Raw genomic sequence first — 25,418 nt, forward strand, 5'->3', positions numbered from 1 at the left:
GAAATGTTCACTAGCAACCTGATCATTAAAACTAGAACCAAAATGTGTTAACATCTTAGGAGGGTTTTTTTTTTTTTTTAAGAAAACAAGTAAAAAGTTGTAACACTGCAATTCTTATTTTCCAGAGCTGAGTTTTATTAACCAATTGTACTTCTTTCACTTCTTATGCTTAATTATATGAGATTACTTTCCTCAGATTAGAAAGGTGGGGGGGGGGGAAGAAGAAGAAAAGCAAACCTTCAGAACACAGCAGAAACTCACATGGTAAAATTATACTTCACTTTTTCTGACCCTTGAATTCCCCAGACATGCCTGTGAACTGTGACTAATTTAATTAAGTCTGGGGAAACTACAATAAAAATGGTTTATATAAGATCTTAAAACAATTTGAAATGTGTTAATCGTAGCTTTTGAGGCTGCTAACTTGGTCAGATCATGCATACTCCCACAGAGGCTACAAAGAATCTGTATTTAATTTGTTCTCAACACACCATTATATCATTCTCCTTTCTAAATGCCTACAAATATTGAGAGCGCATTAGCTTATCAAGATCAGAACAATGCGCGTGATCTGGTACATTACAGTTATTACTCCAATACAAAGCAAGTGCTTTTGGTATCACTTGTAATTAGATGTCATTTTCTATTGTATTGCACAGCAGACTACTGGATGAGGTCTGTTCAGATCTGAATATAATAATACTGTTGGCTTAATGAGCTACAAATCTTTTTTATTTTAATTCCATTAAGATTAAGACCTCAGTTTCCAGGGCAATGAATTGGTTCTACCAGAAACACAGACGCGTTATAAATCTCAGTTCTATAAGCTGTGGACAATAACAGAAATTGTATTGCCTCTATAGATCCATTCTTATCTCAGCTGAATAAGCCATTTTCACAAATTTAGATGAGTATGATAGAATCAATTGTTTTATTAATAAACTGGATAATGGATTAAACATTTTATCATTTGGTGATCATAAAAGCCGAAACTGGAGCATAATGATTCAAGTGTATGTTCTCTTCCACTTCCTCGGAGAAACTGTATCTTAAACACAAATTTCCAGAATGGTTCCTAGCATATTAACACTGACTGGGGTAGTAAATATTTCCATTTTTATGACACAAAGTTTAACTGAGATGCTTTAACATAGTATTTCTCAACTGGAGTGATTTTGTTGACAAGAAGATATATGGCAGTGTTGGAAGACATTTTTGGCTATCACAATGTTTTTGGTTGTCAATGGCACCTAAAGGCCAGGGGGCACTGCTAAATACCTGACAATGTACAGGACCCCCACCCCAACCCCCAGAAAAGAATTATCTGACCCAAAATGTCAAAAGTGCCAGACTTGAGAAACCGCGCTTTAAACCAGTGACCACTGAGCAAAATGTATTGGGAAGAAACTCCAAATTGTTTCCTAAGACTTTGGGGCTACAAAAACAAACAAACAAACAAACAAACTCCTATTTTTACTGGCTTTTAGGAAATAACAGTTCAGAAAGGTTCAGAAATCAGGAGTTCCTAAATTCCCCCCAAATCCACAAATCATTCTTTTGATAGAACTACTTTCTTACCAAAGCAGGCAATGTTCCCATCCAATCCTATATATTTTAGATCATATTTGGCAGCTTCATTTTCAATGGGCTCATTCTCTGATTTGTCATCCATAGCAAATATGTCCTTTTGTCGAAATTCTGCATTGTCATCAAAGTTTATCTTTGCATCAAAGCAGACAACTAAAGGGAACAAGGCACATACGTGAATATCCCTTAAGAATCTACAAATTAGTTAGTTCCCCAGGCTAACACAGGAGAAAGAAAAATAAAATACTGTCATTTTTTCTCATGATACAGGCAGAAGTGGTTATGGCTTTCTTGATCTTACACTTTAGGGCTACAAAGACGATTATGACAAAGACCCTGTTCTCAAGGGACTTACATTCTAATAACGAACATAGTAATTTATACCTGTCGGTCTCTGTTTAATAAATTAGTAATATAAACTGTGGTCACCCATTACAAGGTACAGACTGCCACAGTTAACACAGATTTGATAGGCCATTTTCATTACATTCATTTTTAGTATTTAACCACTAATCATCACCTTTACTTTCTATGCAAAGAGAACCTAGATTATAATGCTTAATCCCACTGTCCTTTGTCCTGATGCTGTAAAGTGAAATCTTTATTTAATCAGTATCCTCACTAATATTTCTGAAAGATTTCTTGGAAAGAACACTTGGCGAAAATCCATATATTTTTTTTAAGTTTATTTACTTATTTTGAGAGAGAAATAGCACATGCGCACACATGAACAGGGAAGGGGCAGAGAAAGGAGGAGACAGAATCCCAAGCAGGTTCCTTGCTGTCAGTGTGGAGCCTGATGCCTGCCTGCTCAATCTCACACATGGGGAGATTATGACTTGAGCCAAAATCGAAAGTTAGATGCCGGGGTGCCTGGATGGCTCAGCTAGTTAAGCGGCTGACTTCTGCTCAGGTCATGATCTTATGGTTCGTGAGAAAAGCCTCGTGTTGGGCTCTGTACTGACAGCTTAGAGCCTGGAGCCTGCTTCAGATTCTGTGCGTGTGTGTCTTTCTCTCTGCCCCTCCCCTGCTTACTGTCTCTCAAAAAAAAATGAATAAACGTTAAAAAAAAAAAAACTTAAGAAAAAAAAAGTCGAAATCTTCACCGATTGTGCCACCGATTGGTGTCCTAGAACCAATAGTTTTTATTTGACCCTTAACTAACTCTATGACTTGATTAAAAAATAATCATAATAACCTACTTCCTCTCTGGGCCTCAGCTTTTTTATTCAGAAAAGGGAAATAACAGTCCCTAAACTGCTGATATACCTCCTCCAGGGTCTGCTCAAACCAGGACCATCATCTTGATACGTGCAGGATATGATTCTTTTGATTCAAGTTATAAAACACTAAGACTGATCAGATATAACGGAAGGTAGCTAGGCATTATCAGCTCTGTTTCTACTCTGGTGCAGGTAGAAATCTCCAATTCTCTCAAGGCCAAGAGACTTGGACACAGTTGAAACTCACTGGATGATATGGATGGACCAAGAAAACAGCACTTTCATTGACTTACAGGATATCTCTATACGAACACTCAGGGAGAAGCGGTAGTGGGGAGGGATGGCATGCAGGTTTCCTGGGATCTGACCCCTTTTATTATATTTCTTAGGGCAGAAATTAGTTGTCTATGATGACATTCCATTGTAACCTTCTTTTACTTTACTTGAGATATTGGTAGGCGGGGAGTTTTGACTCACCCTTTAGAGAAATTACCCATTCTCCCCCAGCATAGCTGAAAGGCACCTACCTCTTCAGAGGGTAACAACCACCCTGCAATAATTCACTCCAAAGCAATGACCATAGACTGTTATTCCCAGCTGCTTACAAGAAAATGTTGCTACATTACAACATCCTAGAGTTACAGATCCTACATAGAGGTTTTTTACAAGGGTCTCTCTACCACAAAAATCAAGTACTTTGATACAAGTCTATGCAGAACTGGCATATTAACATCTAAGAATACTTGGCATAAATAAAAGCTCAAACTACAAATTATTTATTTATTTATTTACTTTAAATTTTTTTAACGTTTATTTTATTTATTTTTGAGACAGAGAGAGACAGAGCATGAACGGGGGAGGATCAGAGAGAGAGGGAGACACAGAATCTGAAACAGGCTCCAGGCTCTGAGCTGTTGGCACAGAGCCCAACGCGGGGCTCGAACTCACGGACCGCGAGATCATGACCTGAGCAGAAGTCGGACGCTTAACCGACTGAGCCACCCAGGCGCCCCAAACCACAAATTATTTAAAGTAGCACTGACTGTCAAGAAAGAATCTTATGTAGAAGTTAATGTCTGCCAGAATCCTTAGTCTTGCCACAAAATGTCCAACCACTTTACCCACACACTGTGAATACACAGAGCAAATGAGTAATTACTCTCCAGAATACTGCAATCTTGATGATGGAATCCTACAATTACCAAAGGAATTGGCCAACGTTCTCTGCCTGCTGCAATGGCATTTTGTCAGCAGTTAATGACTGGTATAATAATCAATAGGAAAGCAACTTCATTCTTGGCTTTCCACTAGGTTATAAATACATTTTAATTAATGTATTAGTAATTTTAGCTCCTCAATTACTCATTGGCACGACTATTTGTAACTGACACCTTCAAAATGAATGGACAAAGGCTATCAAATTGACTTCCTAACTGAAGAGTTTCAAATAAAAGACTTCTCGGTCAAAATCAATAAACTAGTAAATCAACATAGGTCCAGGCTGATCTTTGCCCCTTACAAAGGCTACAATTCCAAGCTACTTCATGGAACATAATTAATGGATACGTATGCAAAGTTCAGAAGGCAGTCCCACCTAAACTCTGCAAAACCAGATTTTCAAAAAATGCTCCTTCCCAGGGGTATGTTGGATATACCAAGTCCAGAAATGAGTTCATTATTTGGAGACCACCCCACAAAAACTTTAAACTAGAGCTTGAAAATGGTGATTGTGGGATAAAAGGGGTACCTACATGAAGAAATAAAGGTGCACATACAGGTATCATACTTGTGGGATAAATGGCCTATCTATAGTGGCCATTTGTTCCCTCTCTGTAGAGAAAACCAAGGACACACCTAGGTCAATGTATGTTACATTCAAGTGCTTTAGCAAGTCATAAATACCACATAAATAGGAAGGAAGGAAGGTGACTCGGGAGTTAAAAAGGGTGATCCAAAACTAAATTGTCACCCTAAAAGCCTTAATCTTTTTCTGTAGGTGGAGGGCAGGGAGAAAAAAAATCACTTTAAGGAGCTAGACTCTTTGAGACACATAGTTGTTATATCTGCTTAATATTTTAAAAGTGGTCCCAAACATACAAAGGGCTTTCCTGCCTCACTATCCCAGTTCATAATGCCGTATCGCCTGGACACTTTCCCGTGAACTTCACCACTTAGTGAACTCTGGCATCACACACACCGGACACTTCCTAGTCAGACACTTCCAACATCACCCACTCTTAAGCCCAGTGGCCTTTTCTGTAAAATGGGGACCAGAGTATTTTCGACTGCATGGTGTTGGTGCAAGCAAAGACTCTGTGCAAAGCACTTAGCACAGACAGCTGGCACTCACTCATTATTATTATTATCACTACAGACATACTCCACCCGCAAAGTTTTTTATTTTTTTAATATGAAATTTATTGTCAAATTGGTTTCCATACAACATCCAGTGCTCATCCCAACAGGCGCCCTCCTCAATACCCATCACCCACTTTCCTCTCCCTCCATGCCCCACCAACCCTCAGTTTATTCTCAGTTTTTAAGAGTTTTTATTCTCTCTTATGGTTTGCCTCCCTCCCTAACTTTTTTTCCTTCCCCTCCCCCATGGTCTGTTAAGTTTTTCAGGATCCACATAAGAGTGAAAACATATGGTATCTGTCCTTCTCTGTATGACTTATTTCACTTAGCATTAACACTCTCCAGTTCCATCCACGTTGCTACAAAGGGCCATATTTCATTCTTTTTCATTGCCACGTAGTACTCCATTGTGTATATAAACCACATCTTCTTTATCCATTCATCAGTTGATGGACATTTAGGCTCTTTCCATAATCTGGCTATTGTTAAAAGTGCTGCTATGAACATTGGGGTACATGTGCCCTATGCATTAGCACTCCTGTATCTCTTGAATAAATTCGTAGTAGTGCTATTGCTGGGTCATAGGGTAGTTCTATTTTTAATTTTTTGAGGAACCTCCACACTGTTTTCCAGACTGGCTACGCCAGTTTGCATTCCTACCAATAGTGCAAGAGGGTTCCCATTTCTCCACATCCTCGCCAGCATCTGTTGTTTCCTGAGTTGTTCATTTTAGCCACTCTGGTGTCAGGTGCTATCTCATTGTGGTTTTGATTTGTATTTCCCTGATGAGAAGCGACGTTGAGCATCTTTTCATGTGTCTGTTGGCCATCTGGATGTCTTCTTTAGAGAAGTGTCTATTCATGTCTTCTGCCCATTTCTTCACTGGATTGTTTTTTGAGTGTGGAGTTTGGCAAGTTCTTTATAGATTTTGGATACTAGCCCTTTGTCTGATATGTCATTTGCAAATATCTTTTCCCATTCTGTCAGTTGCCTTTTAGTTTTGTTGATTGTTTCCTTTGCAGTGCAGAAGCTTTTTATCTTCATGAGGTCCCAACAGTTCATTTTTGCTTTTAATTCCCTTGCCTTTGGACGCACAGTTTTCTTACACTCAGCCTCACAATGCTGCAGCCCAGGCTAGATTCTCCCCTCTTCCTGTCCCTAGAAATGACTTGTAACTTGGTCCCCTTTCCCTTATAACCCTAGACTTCTATTTACAATGAACTGAAACTAAAGCCTACTGGAGTTTACAGATGTACAAGTTACCTATGATTTTCAGTGAAATGCCATATTCAGAAAACATAAGTATGTCCCACAGGAAAGATTTTAATGGTTGGCCTTTCCGGCTTTGTAACTGATGGGAGAAGGAGATTATTGTCTAAAGGCAGAGATGACTTTGGTGACCCTCAAATCACACACCGCACCTTTGCATAAGGCCAGTGTGGCCAAAGATTGGTATAAAATAGCCCCAAATGAGAATCTAAGTCAGAGGATGGCAAAGTATAGCTGTTGGGACTGGAATGCAGCCACACCCATTCGTTTACATAGTTCAGTAGCTGCTGTCCCCAGACAATAGCAGAGCAGACTCCATACAACAGAGGCTCTCAGGCTCTTTACAGAAAAAGGCTGCCAATCACCAAGCACCTCATCACACTTCTCCTGCTGCTATAGCCTCAGGTACCAAACTTATTACAGTGAAAGAGAAACTCAGAAAAGTGCATCTGGCATGAAAACAAAAAAGCATAATGGGAAAAATAAACAAAAACTTGCAGCTTGCACAAAAGGTGTGGATTAATCCCTGAATATTGATGGACTCTGACATGCTTGTTTCCCTCTGTAAGACTGTCCAAGTACAGTTTTAGAATGAGCATGTTAAAAATGGATTGATGTCTATGTGAACGGCAGGGCAATAAAATAAACCTGCTTACTCAAACCTTAGCTTTTTCATTTACTATAACAACAAACTATGGTAAAATGTATGTTTGGAGGTACTGATCTTGGTTCGACATAAGATTTTGAGTGTCACATTAATGAAACCTCAATTCCATAGAAAATTCATCCTGAACAAAGGCCATTCTGTTTACAAAGTGGGTGAAAAAACATACCTATTAATATTTATAAAACAATTTTCACCATCAAAAGCACATTGTTACATGCTTGATAGATTATACAAATGAATTTTCCTTCTGAACAAATATCAAAGAAAGCTGCGGTACTTAGATTCATAGGGCGTTGTGGTTTTTTTGTTTAGCGGTGTGAGATTCTATGAGTTGCCAATTCACCAACCTAGATGAAGAATCTGACTGGCGGTTAGCAGCCTCTGACCCTAGAGTTTCAACAGAAGAATGTGCTACAGAATTAAACAAAAGAAAACTACATTTCAGAGGGGAATTCGCATATAAAAGAAACATAAAAACAGCAGGAAATGAGACTGTCATAATTAGTTTGAAAAATAATCTGTCTGCAAGCACTGCACTGTATTTGATTTGTGTTAAGTAACCATAATGGGCTACTGAAATGCACCTTGCCAAGATGGCCTTAAAATGCTGATACTTTAAAATTGGTCCCACTTTCCATTAAATAGCGATGTTCCAAGAGTTGTACACTTTTTAGAACTTTTCTGGAGTTGCTGTGAAAGAGAAAATAGATATGAGGCAGGAGGGGGATTTGGGTGAAGGTAGAGAACTGAAAATGTTCTTGAAAATAGAGTCTTATGTATAAAGAGAAAAACAGAGACAAACACCCACCAACAACATGGGCACTTGCTAACATGAAGCAACAGGGTAGCTATTTAGGGAAATTCATTTGAAGCAAGAAAGGGATTTGATGTGCAAATTAACTTTGGATCACTCACCCCTAGCTCTCATGGAGTCTTGGCCAGGTAGTCAGGGTTTCAAACTGGGTTTCATCCCTTTAGCGTGGTGAATGGATTTGGGCTCCAAATGATGAAAATGCCTTGGAGCAGGAATTCTCAGGACTCCCTGGTAGGTGAGGTGAGATCATTTTCTGTGCTGTGTATAGCACAATGTCTCTGGCCTCCACACACAAGAGGCATGTAGCATCCTACACTCGCAGTTGTAATAAACAAAAACGGTGTTAACTAGATTCACGGTGGTGATCACATGGAATCATTGTGTTGTACACCTGAAACTAATACAATGTCATATGTCGGTTATATCTCAATTAAAAAGTCTCTAGGTATTGGCAAACATCTCCTGAGGGGACAATATGCTCATTCTCCTCACTGAAAAACATGAAAGACACCAAACAAAGAAGTCTGTGTACAGCCAGATCTGCCTGAAAGTGGGAAGAAATGAAATAGAACATAAAATCCCACAGGAGCTTGCAAAATAGATGAATGAATGCATGGACAGGTAGATAAATAACAATAAAGAAAACCCTGCTTCTAACTTGGCCACATATTTAATGGATTAATTCTGGCAATTCAACTGGACAAGCAAGGAAAATAGTTAATTTCTCTTCGAATATTTAATTAACAGTTTACTTTCATGTCAATAAAAGTTAGGCGAATTTGGTAGACATGTTGTGACTCAATGTCCCTTTCTGCATTGAGAAAATGCCTTTCTCCTATACATGTGCTTCCAGCTCAGTGATTAGTCTACATACGGATATGTGACCCATGCGGGGCCAATTGGAATCATTGGAAAAGATTGCTATGGTTCCTGGGGGAGAATGATGGAAACTGGGAGCTATCTCAGCTGTTACTTCAGAAAGCCCGGCTGACAAGCCAATTCTGAGACAAGATGGGCTGGAAGATCAGAGAATCCCTACTTCCCTTCATGCCCTAAACCAGTCCACTCTGTAGACTTCCCTGTTATATGAGGAAAACAGGTATCCTTCCCTGACCTGGAAGCTTTTTAACAAAAACTAGATTGATACAGGTTTCTGTCACTAACAACCATTATAATCCAAGCTAACAGTCACTAAATGACATTACAGTCAATGATGCCAAATTATATTCTTTGACTCAAATTTTTAATCACGTTGGAAAAAACAATTCTTGGACTACAGTTTTTCCCCCACATTAAACATTTCCCATAGATGACCTAGCAGCATAGATGTTATCAAGATCGCCGTTCTTCATCCAACCGGGTATCCTCTGCTGTGCAAATATATGACCAATCATCTGGACGTTTAAAAAATGGTCCTCATTAACCAATGGAAGATGGAAGAAATTCTCTTACAAAGAAGCTCTGCAATGAATAAGCTTAAAGTAAAAATGTCTGGTGTGATGCCAAGCTCCTTAAACTTCTAAATTAAGAGTCATTATTAAATCACAATTTTAATGTGAAATGTTATAGGCTCTGCTATTACTGATCTAAATGGAAAAAATTAAATATTCACATTATAAATATTAAGATTATTAATACTTCTAGGATATAAATGATTTTTTTTACAGCTCCTAAATAAAGGATTGCTTTAGGGGATTGTGACAATGATGAAGATCAATTTGTACATTTGGTCATTAATCACCGTTTCCTAATTGGGTTTAATTTGACTACTGCTCATTAGAGTTATAAACCAACATACTCATTTAATTGTGATTATAATTCAATAGCTGAACTTTTATGGTACAATGAACAAATTAATAGCTAAAGATAATTCTGCTCTTAAAAATATCACATAAGACTTATGCTTTAATGAGCTGTATACACGGAATATATTTTATGATGATTCCTTTAAAAAAGTTCAAGAAATTTCCTTTCTCTTGATAGGTAAAAAATAAAAACTTCCAATTTCCTGAGGTTTTACAAATACACGAGAGGGAAAATTTCTTGTATCCTTATAACCTGTGACTGACAACTTACCAAAGAGTTGAATGAAAGTAGTTGAATGAATGATTTTTATCCAACTCCTTGGCTGAATTTCCATTTTTTTAAAAATATGAAATAACCAGGTTGCTTACGCATACTAGTTTGAAAAGCAAGCCATGACCTTTAAGAACTTGTATTGAACTTCCTTCTCTTTTGTTTCTGGGATGTAATTAATAGCCACTCAAGGCAGCATGAATTTTGACTAACATTCCCAAACTGGAGACTACATCCAGATCACTCTGATAAAAGTAAATTAACAGTTTAAAGAGAAAGAAGGTAGAAAAGAAGGCAGTCTGGTATGTAGAAACCAACATGTACACTGTCCTGAGAGAGACATGGGTTCAAATCCCAGCTTCAGTAACTGGATGTCTATGGTGGAGTCACACTAATTTTCAATCCTCTGTAAAATGGGGATAATAACTCCTCTTATTTTTCCGGGTTGCTGTAAGTAATAAAAAAGAATGTACATAAAAGTCTATCACAGTACACTATGTCATGTGAGTTCAGAAAAGAATCTTCTTCCATTCACTTCCTCTCTATATGAAATACTGATGATTTTATAGTCAGACAGAATTTTTAAAATATTTACAAATAAAGGTAGTTTGCTTACAAATGACCCATCAAATAAAAATCTGGTGGGTCACATGTGTAAAACATGGAATATGTTATTTTCAATGGCTTCCTAAACATTAGCTATTTGTCTATCCTAACTTGAAATCCTTACAACAAGAAAAAAAAAAAAAAAAAGAAAAAAATAGGTAAAAAGATGAAATCCATACCTTTTCTGATTATTTTTTTATAGCTATCATTTAATTTAACTATTTGTCAATGAAAATGGAGAATTTATTACAAGAATACAGAAGCCTCCACCAGAAACACCAAAAGACTCATGGAGGGAATTGAGGGCTATTTTGTATTAGTTCAAGTGCAGTTGGTGACAATTAAATTTTTAAACAAATCCTAATCTTTGTATGATGTTTTACCTTCAATGTCTATTATTTGTTTGACTTTCAAAAGGATAAGAACTAATAAAATCATAATAGCGAATGCTTTTGTACCTCTTACCATATGCTATGCTTTGTTCTGAGAACATTACCATCATAATAACCTTCTAAGGTAGGTATTAATATTATTGTCCCCATTTTGTGTTTTTTAAAACATTCTGGCATAATTAACATACCGTGTTATATTCGTTTCAGGTGTATGATACAGTGACTCAACAATTCTACACATTACTCAGTGCTCATCACAATGAGTATCTTAATCTCCTTCACCTATTACACCTATATCCCACACCTACCTCCCTTCTGGCAACCACCAGTTTCTTCCCTGCATTTAAGAGTGTGTTTTTTTGTTTGTCCCTTTTTTGTTGTTCATTTGTTTTCTTTCTTAAATTCCACATGTGAATGAAATCTTAAGGTTTGTCTTTCTCTGACTTAATTCAACTTAGCATTATATCTTCTAGATCCATCCATGTTGCAAATGGCAAGATTCCATTCATTTTTATGGCTCAGTAATATTCCACTGTATGTATATACATACATAGGTATATATAAGTGTATATATATTTATATGTATGTGTGTATATATACATAGGTGTGTATATATATATATATATATATATATATATATATATATATATAGGTGTATATATACACACATACATACAGACACCACATATACATACACACACCACTTCTTTATCCACTTATCTATAGATGGACATTGGAGTTGTTTCCATATCTTGACTATTGTAAATAATGCTACAATAAACACAGGGGTGCATATATACTGAATTTGTGTTTTCGTTTTTCCCCCACATTAAACATTTCCCATAGGTGACCTAGTAATATCCAGTAGTAATTCTATTTTTAAATTTTTGAAGAATATCCACATTGTTTTCCATGGTGGGTACACCACTTTGCATTCCCACCAACAGTGCACAAGGGTTCCTTTTTCCCCCTATCCTCACATACACTTGTTTCTTATGTTTTCTATTTTAGCCATTCTGAAAGGTGTGAAGTGATCTCATTGTGGTTCTGATTTTTTTCTCTGATGATGAGCGGTGTTAAGCGTCTTTTCATGTGTCTATTGGTCATCTGTATGCCTTCTTTGGAGAAATGTCTGTTCATGTCTTCTGCCATTTTTAATTGGCTTAGGTTTTTTGGTGTTGAATTGTGTAAGTGCTTTATATAGTTTGGATATTAACCTCTCATCAGATATATCATTTGCAAATATCTATTCCCATTCAATAGGTTGTCTTTTTGTTTTGTTGATGGTTTCCTTTACTGTGTAAAAGCTTTTTATTTTGATGTAACCCCAGTAGTTTATTTTTCCTTTTGTTTCTCTTGCCTCAGGAGACATATCTAGTAAAATATTGTTACAGCCAATGTCAGAAAAATTACTGCCTGTACTTTCTTCTAGGATTTTTTTTATGATTTCAGGTCTTAACATTTAGATTTTTAATCCACTTCAAGCTTGTTTTTGTGTATGGTGTAAGAAAGTTGGTCCAGTTTCATTCTTTTGCATGTAGTTGTCTGGTTTCCCCAACACCATTTTTTAAGAAACTTTTTCCCATTTCATATTGTCTCCTTTGTCGTAATGTCTCTATTTTTGTACCAGTACCATACTTTTTTGATTAATATAGCTTTGTAGTATATCTTGAAAACCGGGAATGTGGGGCGCCTGGGTGGCTCAGTCGGTTGGGAGTCCGACTTCGGCTCAGGTCACCAAGCCCCGCGTCGGGCTCTAGGCTGACGGCTCGGAGCCTGGAGCCTGCTTCCGATTCTGTGTCTCCCTCAATCTCTGCCCCTCCCCCACTCATGCTCTGTCTCTCTCTGTCTCAAAAATAAATAAAACGTTAAAAACAATTTTTTTTTTTTTAAAAGAAAACCGGGATCGTGATACCTCCAGTTTGGTTCTTTTTCAAGACTGCTTTGGCTATTCAAGCTCTTTTGTGACTCCATACAAATGTTAGGATTAACTGATCTAATTCTGTGAAAAGTGCTGTTGGTATTTTGATAGGGATTGCATTAAATCTGTACATTACTTTGTTTAGTATGGACATTTTAACAATATTTGTTGTCCTGATCATGAGCATGGAATATCTTTCATTTGTGTCATCTTCAATTTCTTTCACCAATGTTTTATAATTTTTGGAATACAGGACTTTCACAATGTTGGTTAAATTTATTCCTGGGTATTTTATTATTTTGGGTGCAACTGCAAATGGGATTGTTTTCTTAACTTCTCTGTCACTTCATTATTAGTGTATAGAAATGCAATAAATTTCTATATACTGATTTTGTATACTGTGGCTTTACTGAATTCATTTATCAGTTCTAGCAGCTTTTTAGTGGAGTCTTTCAGGTTTTCTATATATATAGTATCACGCTATATGCATACAGTGAAAGTTTTATTTTTTTCCTTTCCACTTTGGATTCCATTTATTTATTTATTGTTCATTCATTCATTCATTCATGTCTGATTGTTGTGGCTAGGACTTCCAGTACTATATTGAATAAAACTAGTGAGACTGGACATTCTTGTCTCTTTCCTGATCTTAGAGGGAAACCTCTTAATCTTTCACCATTAAGTATGCTGTTACCTGTGGGTTTTCATAGATGACCTTTATTAAGTTGAGATATGTTCCCTCTAAACCTACTTTGTTGAGAGTTTTGATCACAAATGGATATTGTACTTTATCATATGTTTTTCCTGCATCTATTGCAATGATCATCATAAGGTTTTTATCTTTTCTCTTGTTGATGTGATGTATCATTCCGATTAATTTGCAAATATTGAACCACCTGGCATCCCAGGAATAAATCCCACTTGATCATAGTGAATGATCTTTTCAAAGTTTTGTTGAATTTGGTTTGCTAATATTTTGTTAAGGATTTCTGTATTTATGTTAATCAGAAATACTGGCCTATAGTTTTCTTTTTTTGTAGTATCTTTTTCTGGTTTTTGTATCAAGGTAATGCTGGCCTCACAGAATGGATTTCAAAGCTTTCCTTCCTCTTCTGTCTTTTGAAATATTTTGAGAAAAGTAAGTATTAACTCTTATTTAAATATTTAGTATAATTCACCTGTGAAGCCACCTGGTCCTGGAGTTTTGCTTGTTGGCAGTTTTTCCTGGCCTATCTGAGAAGAGGAGCATCTGTGAATGTGTGATGCTCATCCATTTTGTGTGCGACAGTGGATGCTTACACAAACACCAGTCACCTCATTTGACAACCACCCGATACGACAGTTACCATTTTTACCACTCTTTCGGAGTAAGAAACAAAACAACAAACAAACTCCAAGGCTTAGCCCAGGTCTGTGGCCAGAACACGGCAGACCCAGAATTTGAACCCAGGCCCCTTTGTAAAACAGTGTACTGTCCACCTTGGCTTACTAGCTGGTTGTATTTGCAAATAACAGATCACCTAATGTACCAACTCAGTGGCAAATCCCTCTTTACGAACTGCCCACAAAATGCTAGATACCATACAAGACATTGGGAGTGAAATGTGCTAAAAAAAAAAAAAAAAAAAGAAAAAAAAAAAAGACAAGGTTCATGGAACTTACATATTGGTATCCATATCCTATCCACCTGATATCCCAGCCTCTACCTTTAAACACACACACATTCACAAGCTTTTGTTATCGAATTAAAAAGAATTTACTGAACACTAGCTGTATATAAGGCACAGGGAAATGGTGATGGGTGCTGACATAGAAAACAGTTCTTTATACTTTTTAATTACCTGATGGGTAGGAAAAAACCTTCCCTGCAAGGGAAGTTGGGGAAACCTTTTCCCACCTGAATCAGAAGCTAAGTAACTAAGTAAGTTGGTAAGTAAGTAAGTAAGTTGGATCGTGGGCACTAGGGTCTCACTATGATGATGTAAATCCAGCAGGGGAGGACAAAGTGATTTTGTACAGATTTAGGCAAACTAAAAATCTTCAAGCATTTCTAGCTCCATAAAAAGCAGGTGCATTCATTACACCCCAATGGAGAGGATCCCATTTCTACCCAAATTTCTACCACACTATAAGCAAGAATGGCTCCGAAGAAACAAGGCGGTGCTGGTGGATGGATGTTTCTAAATAAAACAAGAAGGAGCTTCCCCTGAGGCCTGGCATCTGACTGCAAACAAAATCAAGTCCTGAAATGTTCAACCGTATCACGGGAGCATTCGAAACCATGGCAGAAATTAAATTACTGAACAAAATGAACGCAAAGCTACTGCTACAGTCTTTTGTACAATTTAATTCATAGCTTGCATAAACGATTATATTCATTTGTTTCTTTGTTGTTGTTGTTGTTGTTGTTGTTCTGGTTACCTTGTCCTCCTGGGGTTTCACCAAAGGGATTCACTTCCACCTGAGTGGCATCAATTTTCAGGAAGAGATTATACAGCTTCTTAATTTGGTCTGCAGCCTAAACAGGATCAAGTACAATGAAATTACACCAAAGCAGTAAAAGAACATTTATTTTGCTTTATTAATGTAACCTTAAAAATATTAAGTTATGTCTTTATGTTCAGTTCGGTTTTCTGAAGGGAAAAAGAGAAAAGCATAAGTATTTTAATTTCCACTTCTATTCATTAGAAGGAATTGCTCAACTTTCCTCCAGACACCAAGAAAGACCGTTATCAGGAAAACAAGATATTTTCAGTACAGCCTAAAAAACGTTAATCTTTTTGTAAATTTTCATGTTCCTATTAGCCAAGCTATGATGCAGTATGAGCCACAATCATTAATATAAACAATCTCCATTTAAGTAAAATGTAAACATGATTTTGAGAGTTTATAATGACCAGGTTTTCCTTATTATGCTAAAATAAAAGTTATTAACATTCATCAGCCCAAACCTATAACCTGTGAAACAACAATTACTGAGTGTCTTATGGAAACTGTTGCAAGATAGGAAGATGAAAGTCCTACACAGTACAGTTACTGAACAGCCCAGCCCGTTCACACTGAACAGTCTGTCACAAAGGCATAAGCCACAAAGAGCAACAGTATCCCAAGTTTCCCTGATGGTATGCCCTGACTTCCATTTTTCTCAAGGCTGCTGGAAATTCACTCACCCAATCATTGTTTTCAACCAACTTTTATTCATGGCCTATGTCACAGCATGCTGGCATTGTGTGAACAGGGGTGAGGGGAAGACATCACAAAGGAGGCCTGACACCACCCTGGAAAGCTCACACCTGTAGTGAACACCTGTGATGCAACACAGCAAGACTTGTGTACAATTATGGCTGAATGCTGGGATCAGTCTCACGCTTGGGGCCATCTTTTTATTATTAAAATTTTTATTATTTTTATTACTGCCGAGCCGTAATTTTCCCTTGGCAACATTTTTGCTCATCGTTCCAGCCCTGCATTTTTGTCCTCACACCCGGTTCTGGCTTTTCTCCACCCTTATTATGTTTATCAGGGGAGCTGACACTTGGAGGCTGAGTTTCCAAGCCTCCTGGGCTAGATGGTTTCCAGCGCAGTTCAGCCAATGGGAGGCAGTGGAAGGAGACGAGAGGTAGGAGAAATGGAAAAGCTGGGGTACTTGGACACCTCTCCTGCTTTGCAAACGCAGCTCCTCCAGGGGCGCCTGGGTGGCTCAGGCCATTAAGCGTCCGACTTCGGCTCAGGTCATGATTGCATGGTGCATGAGTTCGAGCCCCATGTCAGGCCCTGAGAGCCTGGACCCTGCGTCAGATTCTGTGTCTCCCCCTCTCTCTGCCCCTTCCATGCTTGGGCTGTCTCTCAATCTCTCTCAAAAATAAACTTTAAAAAAAAAAAAAAAAAAAGCATCTCTTTCACTGGCTTTAGCAACCACCAGAAGCCCAGCAGGGTTCTACCTTCTGTATCCCAAGATACAGAAATACCACGTCCTCACGTGGTCCCTCCAGCATGCAGGGAGCAACAATTTCCTGCTATGGCTTAGCTCTACCTTGCCTCTGCCCATCCTGGAATTTCTCAACTCTTGAATCACCGTGTAACCAAGTCCCTAGAATAAAGTCCCACTGTGGTTAAACACTGAGAGTACTTTCTCTGTTCCAGTACTGACTGAAAAACTCCTGGAAATGAAATTCACATGGTCTTTATCATACACACACACACACACACACACACACACACACACACATATCTTTCTTTTCTCATATATGTATATAGTTATATAAACTTTCTTAAATCCTAATTTGAAACCCAGTAGCTATAAGTAAACACGCATAATGAGTAAGACTGAATATTTTTTAATATTGATTTTTTTTTCTGGCTACACAAGGGTCATCCTATGAACCTTCACCAGACTCCCCAGCCACACGGCTCCCGTCTCATCCAGCAGCAGCCCCCTTCCCGGCTGGTGTTTCACTGAGGGACAGTCTGTGTATGTGCAAGTACACATATTCTGAGCTCACCTTTCTAGCAAAAACCACCTTGGTTCTATACTTTGTTTCTTCACCTAACAGATTTTAGAAAGCCTTCACCAGCCACACAAATACAATGATCTTATTCTTGTAAGTGGCTACATAATATCTTTTTTTTTTTAGTTTTGTTTTTTGTTTTTTTTTAATTTATCTTGAGAGCGAGAGTACACAAGCGGGAAGGTTGCAGACAGAGAAAATTCCAAACAGGCTCCCCACAGTCAGTATGGAGCCTGATGCAGGGCTCAAATCCACAAACCATGAGACCGTGACCCTGAGGTGAAACCAAGGGTCAGACGCTTAACCGAATGACCCACCCACGCGCCCCTACAGAATAGCTTATTGAATGGATTTACCATAATTCAGTTTACCTGTCTCTTAAACAATAGCCTTTAGGTTTCCAATAGCTTGACATCACTTAAAATGTTGCCTTATCCATTTCTGTATGTATATCTAAAGAATAAATTCCCCAGAGTAGAGCAAAGAAAGAGATGTGGGGATTTTAAATAATAAAAGGTGATCTTAAATAATTCTTGGTAGAAGCTCTCACTAATTTCCCACTACACAAACAAGGATCATAGAAACTGTTTTTCTATTCACAACCACAGGCTATCAATCTTTGCCAGTATGCCGGGTAAAAATGGGTCTCTCATATAGACTACTCCTACTATTAGTTAATTTAAGCATTATTCTCTGAGCTTAAGAGACCTCTGTATTTCCTTTTCTGTGAATTTTGCCTATTCTTCTGTTGAGATTTTAGTCTTTTTCTCACTGAGTTATAAGAAGGGTTTTTACATGAAGGAAATTAGCTCATCATCCCATATAAATTGCAAATATTCTTCTCCTTTAACATTTACCTTTCACCCATGGGTCTGTTATTTCTGCCACATAAAATAGTAATAATGGAACTCTTCATTGAGCGCTTCTAGCTTTGGGTCAGACTTTAAGAAGGATGGTCTCACTCTGAGGTTCCCCAATTAGTTTTTTCAAATACTGTAAGATTTCTTTTACTTGATGTTTACTTTTTTTTTTTTTTTTTTTATCCAAATGGATTTTGAGTTACAATGCTAAGCTGATATGTAACTCACTGCCAAACAGACTTGATTTCGGGGGGTTTTCTAGGCCATTGATCTGAGCCTGCAGTGTTGTGCATGAGAGAGGCATGCCAGCTATCCGGTACCCACACAGCCTCTGTGCAGAGTCAACACGCAATAAAATACTGGCTCAATTAATGGCTGATTGGATAATGAGGAGAAACTACATAACAGAAAAAATCTTCTGGATGCCTACATATATAAGATCTTACCCCAGGTCCTTTAAAACTTTCTTCTTTTTAGAAATACACTTACTATAAAATTCACGATCCCAATCATTTCTACGTGTACATTCCTGTGGTGTTAAGTATACTGACCGTGTCATGCAACCACGCTCCAAAACTTTCTCATCCTGCAAAACTGCAACCCTATACCCATTAAATAACAACTCCCCATTCTCCCCTCCCCTAGTCTGACAACGACCATTCTACCTTCCATCACTATGAATCTGATGACTCTAGGCTCCTCATATAAATGGAATCGCATGTATCTTTTTGCGATGGGCTAATTTTACTTAGCACAATGTCTCACGGTTCGTCCATGCCTCATCAGAATCTTCCTCTTTCTCAAAGCTAAACAACCTTCTGTTGCAGATCCACTTATTTGTCAGTGGATAGCTGGGTCACTTCAAAACTTCTTAAGCCTCAGGGCACCTGGGGGGCTCAGTCAGTTAAGCATCTGGCTTCAGCTCAGGTCATGATCTTGTGGTTCATAGGTTTGAGCCCCGCATCAGCTCTGTGCTGATGGCTCAGAACCCGGGGCCTGCTTCAGATTCTGTGACTCCCTCTCTCTCTGCCCCTCCCCCATTCACTCTTGGTCTCTCTCAAAAATAAACATGAAAAAAATTTTAAAAAGAAACAATGTTTCTTAAGCTTCTATCAACGTAACTTACCATGAAGCCCAAATTTTCTAAACATTAGTGCCACTACAATCACATACTAACACACCAGTTGGGGGTATTCACTGTTAGAACTGTTCATTTCTGTACAAAGACAGACCATAAGCATTTTTTTGAGCAGGAATGAAGCATGATTAGATTTGCGTTGTGAGATCTCTAAGGTATACGTGTTACAAAATCTGCGATGTAAGATCTAAAAAAGGGAGAACCAGCCTGGCTTGGAGACTGAACGTGCCCTGTTCCAGAGGCCATCCAAGTAAATGACTGTGAAGGCTAGGCAGGCAAATGTGTCAGTCTGAGCAGGTACAACAACAGAAATGGCAGGGCCTGGGAAAAGTGGGGGTTAGCTCCCCAGTTTTCCAAACATGTTCAGATTTAAAGAATAAACTAAACACAAGTCAAAGGAAACATTCTGCTGTTTACCTTACAGGCAGCCAGCTTCCTACTGCCACCTACTTCCTCAGTTCATAACCACACTCTACAGACTATTTGTTTTCTCTTCTTTTGCCACCAATTAATGTTATTTTAAGGTTGTTTGCTAAGCAATTTAAAAAATTACGATGCCTAAAATCAAATATCCTTTGGGCCGTATGTACGAAACCCTGACAAATTTACAGGTACCTTCAAAAGTGTTTGAATAGCTTAAAAATTTTAGCAATATTTTGGTTTGATTCCAGGAACCAATGTCATCAACATTCACACACAGTTCTTAAAGCTAGCCAGAGGGACAAACCATTCCCAGAGGTATTGGTGATCTTTTTTAACTGGGCCCATCAAATCTTTTCATTAGCTTAAATACTGAAATTGCATATTGACAATACAGGGTGCTTATGTTTCAGAAATTAATAGTATTAGGGCGCCTGGGTGGCTCAGTCGGTTAAGCGTCCAACTTCGGCTCCAGTCATGATCTCACAGTTCGTGAGTTCGAGCCCCGCATCGGGCTCTGTGCTGACAGCTCAGAGACTGGAGCCTGCTTCACATTCTGTGTCTCCCTCTCTCTCTGCCCCTTCCCTGCTCATGCTCTGTCTCTCTCTGTCTCAAAAATAAATAAACATTAAAAAAAAAGAAAAAAAAAGAAGTTAATAGTATAGAGGATAACTAACACAATTGACAGATCTATGAATTTTTAGTCCTTTTCTGCTTTCCTGTGGCTTTAGTCTTTTCAACCAATTCTTGCTGAAATGAATTCTGTCAGGAACACATACTTGGTAATTTCTGTACCAGGTGATATTTCTTTAAGTCTAATGTGAATACCTCACTGAGTTCAGACACAACAGGCATGGGTTGGAAAGATATTAGTAACTTTACAAGATAATCATTTTATAAGTTGTTCATCCAAGAGAGCACAGCCTCCACATGCCTAAACCATATCCTAGATGAAAATTAAGTAATGTTCAAGGTCACACTGAATCTAAGGTACCTTGAAGGTACCATTTCTTGACCAAAGGATCACTGATCAATGGTCATTTAAATAATCTTCTTGGAGCTCTCGGTGGCTCAGTGAGTTAAGCATCTGACTTCAGCTCAGGTCATGATCTCACGGTTCATGGGTTCAAGCCCTGCACTGGGCTCTGTACTGACAGCTCAGAGCCTGGAGCCTGCTTTGGATTCTGTGTTTCCCTCTCTATCTGCCCCCTCCTCCACTCGTACTCTGTCTCTCTCTCAAAAATAAATAAAAACATAAAAACAATTTTCATGTTTTCTCTTCTTGGGAGCCTCCTCCCAAGTCTCCTTTTCTTGCGAGTAAGCCTCTGCTTACTAGACACTGACTTTCTGGAACATTTCACTGATCCCTGTGGCTTAAGGAAGCATCCTAATGCATGCCCAAATCTACTACTCCAGCACACATACAGTCTCCTTCCTAGTGTACAAATAACATCAGTTGTCCCTAGATGAACAAATTCCCACACACCTACAACTAGGATTACCCTCGCGCTCCTTCCTACTCCCTGTCCCTATAATCGCTACCAGCACCTGATCACTGTTCTGGGAGCCCCTGGAGAACAGTGGCTATTTCTCATCATGTTTTCCAGGGTCCAGCAGAGTGAGCAGCACCCAGGGAGAGCTCACTCCAACTTTGCTGAGCAAACGGAGATTTAAAGGCTTTCATTTGGTTGGCAATGAAAAGAAAAAACAAACAGGAAAAAAAATGAATTCAAAACTTCTTTCCTTTCCTTAGCACATTTAAGTCAAAAATACAATGACATTATAGCGCTTCATGACCCCTGAGAACTTGCATGCTCATCTTCCTTCCACAGGTCATTCGTTTAAACCTAAGAGTGTCTGGAGTGCTGGAAAAAACGTGATTCAACCATTTAAAGAGCTATGACTCTTAAATTTCTCTTCTAAATGAAGAGTGGTGGAAACTATCTACTGGGGTCCCTAGAACTATTACTGCCTTCTCTAAAACTCTCTGTCACATTCACCTCCTGAGCTGTCAAGCCAAGGGGTTAGCAGATTTGCCCGCTCCAGATTTATTCTCCTGCCTATCACCGACTCCCCAGGAAGCTCTTCGAAGTGGACATCCTGGACGTGTTGTAGCACCTATTCACGCATAGGACGAATGTTTGCAGGGCATCTGATATACCTGCCAAGAACTTCGCTTCCAACAGAGCAGTGAGCAAAGCTGACAATGTCCCTTCCATGGTGCACACCAGGATCTACAAAGGTGACTGCAAATAAGTAAGACAGACAGCAATGTGCAGAGGCATACAGAGAATGTGAATAGGGTTATGGAGCACATTCTGGAGCTGACTGTAGGGCGGCGTCGCTAGAACACGGGGACCCTATGGAAGAATGGTCTCAGTGACCACACCCCTACACAAGAAGTCCCACAATAAGTGTCAAGTGGACGGCTAAGCTAATTAGTGACCTCATTCTCAGGAGGGGACTCCAACCACGGCAGCCCTTACTCAGGAATCCACGATAACTTCCTTTCAGCACATCACTAACTTGACATCTCTTTGACAGTCTCAGAAGTGACAATTAGTTCTTGTAACTGTCCACTGAGTCCTGGCTCTTTCTCCTGCTAAGGTTTAGTCCCACATGTTCCTGCCCCTTCTTCCATCTTGAACCTTCCACCTTCCAAGGGAGCCTTTCCTCCCAAGTTCAAGTTAAGTGCTGTCCTCTCTTAATTCAAGCGTAGATATTTTTAAAGTCTTACTCTGCTTTACCCTTCTATGACTTGCCTATTTCCAGCCTTCAATTTCTAGAGATAGAGTCAATCAAAAGAAAAAGAAAAGAGTGTGAAATCTGTTTTATTAGAGGAACGTTGCCCAACTAAATTGCAGGAAATACTCTGGAACCATTGGGGGCTCCAGGAAACACACACATACTCACGTACACACTCACATATACATACACACAGGACTTTGGGTTATTAAGGTGGCTTCTCTTGGTAGTGGAGAAGGAAGAAAACAGCCAGTAAATCCTTCTCATTTAACTGTGAGACAAAGAAGCTTGCTCATGTAAACACCCAATGCGGCTCGGTGGGCTGGACCAAGGACAACGCAGAACTGTGAAGCTCAAGACAGAGTCTCTCCCCCAACAGCTCAGAGGACAGTTTTTCTGTCTTTGAAGCCATGAGATATGATTACTAAATTGGCATAATTTAAGCTGTTTTCTGTGAAGTATCACTTTCAGGCCATTAATATTCATCTCAAATCCCATAAGCTATGAAAGAATAGCAATTAGTTAAGTAATGTGTATTATTAATAACAATAACAGCTGACCTTTCTGGAGTACTGACTAAGCACCTGTGTACTGGGCTTACTCTGTCCTAACAAGAGGCCTCTCATTTGGGGTCTCATTATCCCCATTTCACAGACGATGACAGACATTCAGATGGGTGGAATCAGGCATGCTGGATGGCAGTACAGGATTCAAACTCAGGTCTGCCTGACTCTACAGCCTGTCCCTCTCACCACTATGCTGCCTCATCTAATTCATGGGCTGGCACTGTAGTGCTGCAGAAAAAAACAGAGAGACTAACATACACAGCAAAACGCATGTATCCGCGCACAACGCTCACACGTATATTTGAACACATCTCATAAACATCCTTTTCTAGAACACAAGGGAAATATTTTTCTTCATCACAAACGACTGGGGAAAAATGGTTGGACAAGTAAATAATCCTGGGTCCTGGAGAAGCACAAACATCAGAGGCAAGTAAGGAAGGTAGCACACATTTTCTGAAACAAGTCATATGCACAGTGGCCTCCAAATGCTCAGGTACCTGGTTTTTCAAAGGCCCAAGGAAGCCTAGGTTTTCTGCCATCCTCTGAGCTTGGCTGTCCTTTATCCCTTCAATAATGTCGATTTCTTCCTGGGAAAAAATGAATAAAATAAGGAAAACTCAAGACAGGCAAATGAAAAGATTCACAACCTGGAAAGAAAAGGCTCAGTATTTATTTGCAAATGAGTAATTCAAGGGTGGCACCTTTCCAAAGATCTCCGAGCAGGGCTACTGCAGCTGCCTATAGGGTATGTTTTAATTAGCAGACCATCTAAAACACAGCCTTTCCAAAAACTATGTAATTCTTCAGGGTGGCATGCTGACAAGACAATCGGATGCCAGTTTTCACTTTTAATTACTATACAGATGGCACCGACGAATATTTAGTCAGTTAATTTTTATGACATCTTTTGGAAGGCTTCCAGAGTAAGGTTTTCCTGCCTAATATTGCTGTTAAGTTTAGAGCTTGTCATATGTAGGTTAAATATTACCATATGATTTAAATACCCTATTGATGATGATAATTATTAATAATACCTGAGCTCTACAAAGTGCCATTCTCTCCAAGATACTAAGTGCTGTTCATATACATTATTTCAGGTGTTCTCTTCACAAATGGAATGGCTTGTTTAAATCACAGTAATTTTGAAAATGAGTAGGTATTATTGGTAAGCTAGCATGTAAAGTCTCAACTTAACTTCCAAGGCAGCTAACCTAAAAGATGTAATGTTGGTGAAAATATTCCAAAACCAATCACCCAAAGTATCAGTACCTGATCTAAACAAAGAGGTTCAGGAAAAAAAAATTCCTGCTTTTTGAAGGGAAACAAAATCACGTTCTAAAAGAAATAATAAATCTTTCTGCTAAAAATTTCTAATGCGATTTTTTGACACCAAGAACCCCAAATTAAAAACCAGAATTACAGTTCTAAAGACCGTAGATTTTTCTTCTCACAGCTGAGGTAGGTTGAGAAGTACTTTGTACACATCACCTCATTATTTCTCACAATTCTGTGGGGTGGAAATCACTGAAGTGATTCAAAAACAATGAGGCTTGGAAACACTGAGATGCTTGCTGGTGAGTGAGGATTTGACCTCAGCCAGATCTGTGACCAGATACTAAGGGCAAGCTTTAAAGGATTGAAGTACACTGATAGAATCTGGGCCTCTGAAGGATTCCGGTTTACATAAGCTGTACTGAAAGACATCATGGCAGTCTCCAGCTCACATCTGGTGTCCTAGGAGCGGATTTCTGGATCATATACACTGTGCGGTGGGGTGGAGTCAACTGAGGGGAAATGGAAACACCACAGTCCTCTCCCATTGGTTAATTCTTGGGGCAGGGTATGGAAGAAATGAGGAAGGAAGAAAAGGCAGGAAGGAGGAATAAAGGGAGGGAGGGGGAAAGCAAAGAAAAAGACCCTGGATAGGGAATACCTTGGTTCTGCCCAACCTTAGCATAGTGCTCAGTAAGAAAAAGGACTCAAGGTCTTTCATGCCGTAAATCCCAGGAACGAACGTGCTGCTACCAGCCTCAGACTGCACATTAAATCTTTAACAGCTCGTGCAACAACAGTCAATGAACACAGCATAGTCAGGAATACAAACGTACCTTAAAAATAAGCTCTGGATTCGAAGCGGCCACCTCTTCGATGTCAATGCCCCCCTGAGGGCTGCCCACCAGCACGGGGCCATTGCAGGACCGGTCCATCAGAATGGCCAAGTAGGTTTCTCTGGAAATGTCCAAGGCTTCAGCAACCATCACCTAC

At 39.0% G+C, this 25,418-nt stretch overlaps 1 protein-coding gene across 2 annotated transcripts in view; it reads right to left on the reverse strand.

Annotated features, from left to right (window-relative positions):
- SUCLG2 (succinate-CoA ligase GDP-forming subunit beta) overlaps positions 1–25,418 on the reverse strand; it is a 330,026-nt gene that overhangs the window by 167,837 nt on the left and 136,771 nt on the right. For both annotated transcript variants that reach the window (XM_019469764.2, XM_019469763.2), the window contains exons 5-8: positions 25,262–25,414; positions 23,651–23,740; positions 15,335–15,431; positions 1,579–1,740 (exon numbers count right to left, since the gene is read on the reverse strand). In XM_019469764.2, coding sequence (XP_019325309.1) covers positions 1,579–1,740; positions 15,335–15,431; positions 23,651–23,740; positions 25,262–25,414 — 502 coding nt within the window. The remainder of the gene's footprint in view (positions 1–1,578; positions 1,741–15,334; positions 15,432–23,650; positions 23,741–25,261; positions 25,415–25,418) is intronic.

Source organism: Panthera pardus, unplaced genomic scaffold, assembly GCF_024362965.1.
Source record: "Panthera pardus isolate Hobbes unplaced genomic scaffold, ASM2436296v1 HiC_scaffold_8, whole genome shotgun sequence".
In the NCBI taxonomy this organism is placed as follows: domain Eukaryota; kingdom Metazoa; phylum Chordata; class Mammalia; order Carnivora; family Felidae; genus Panthera; species Panthera pardus.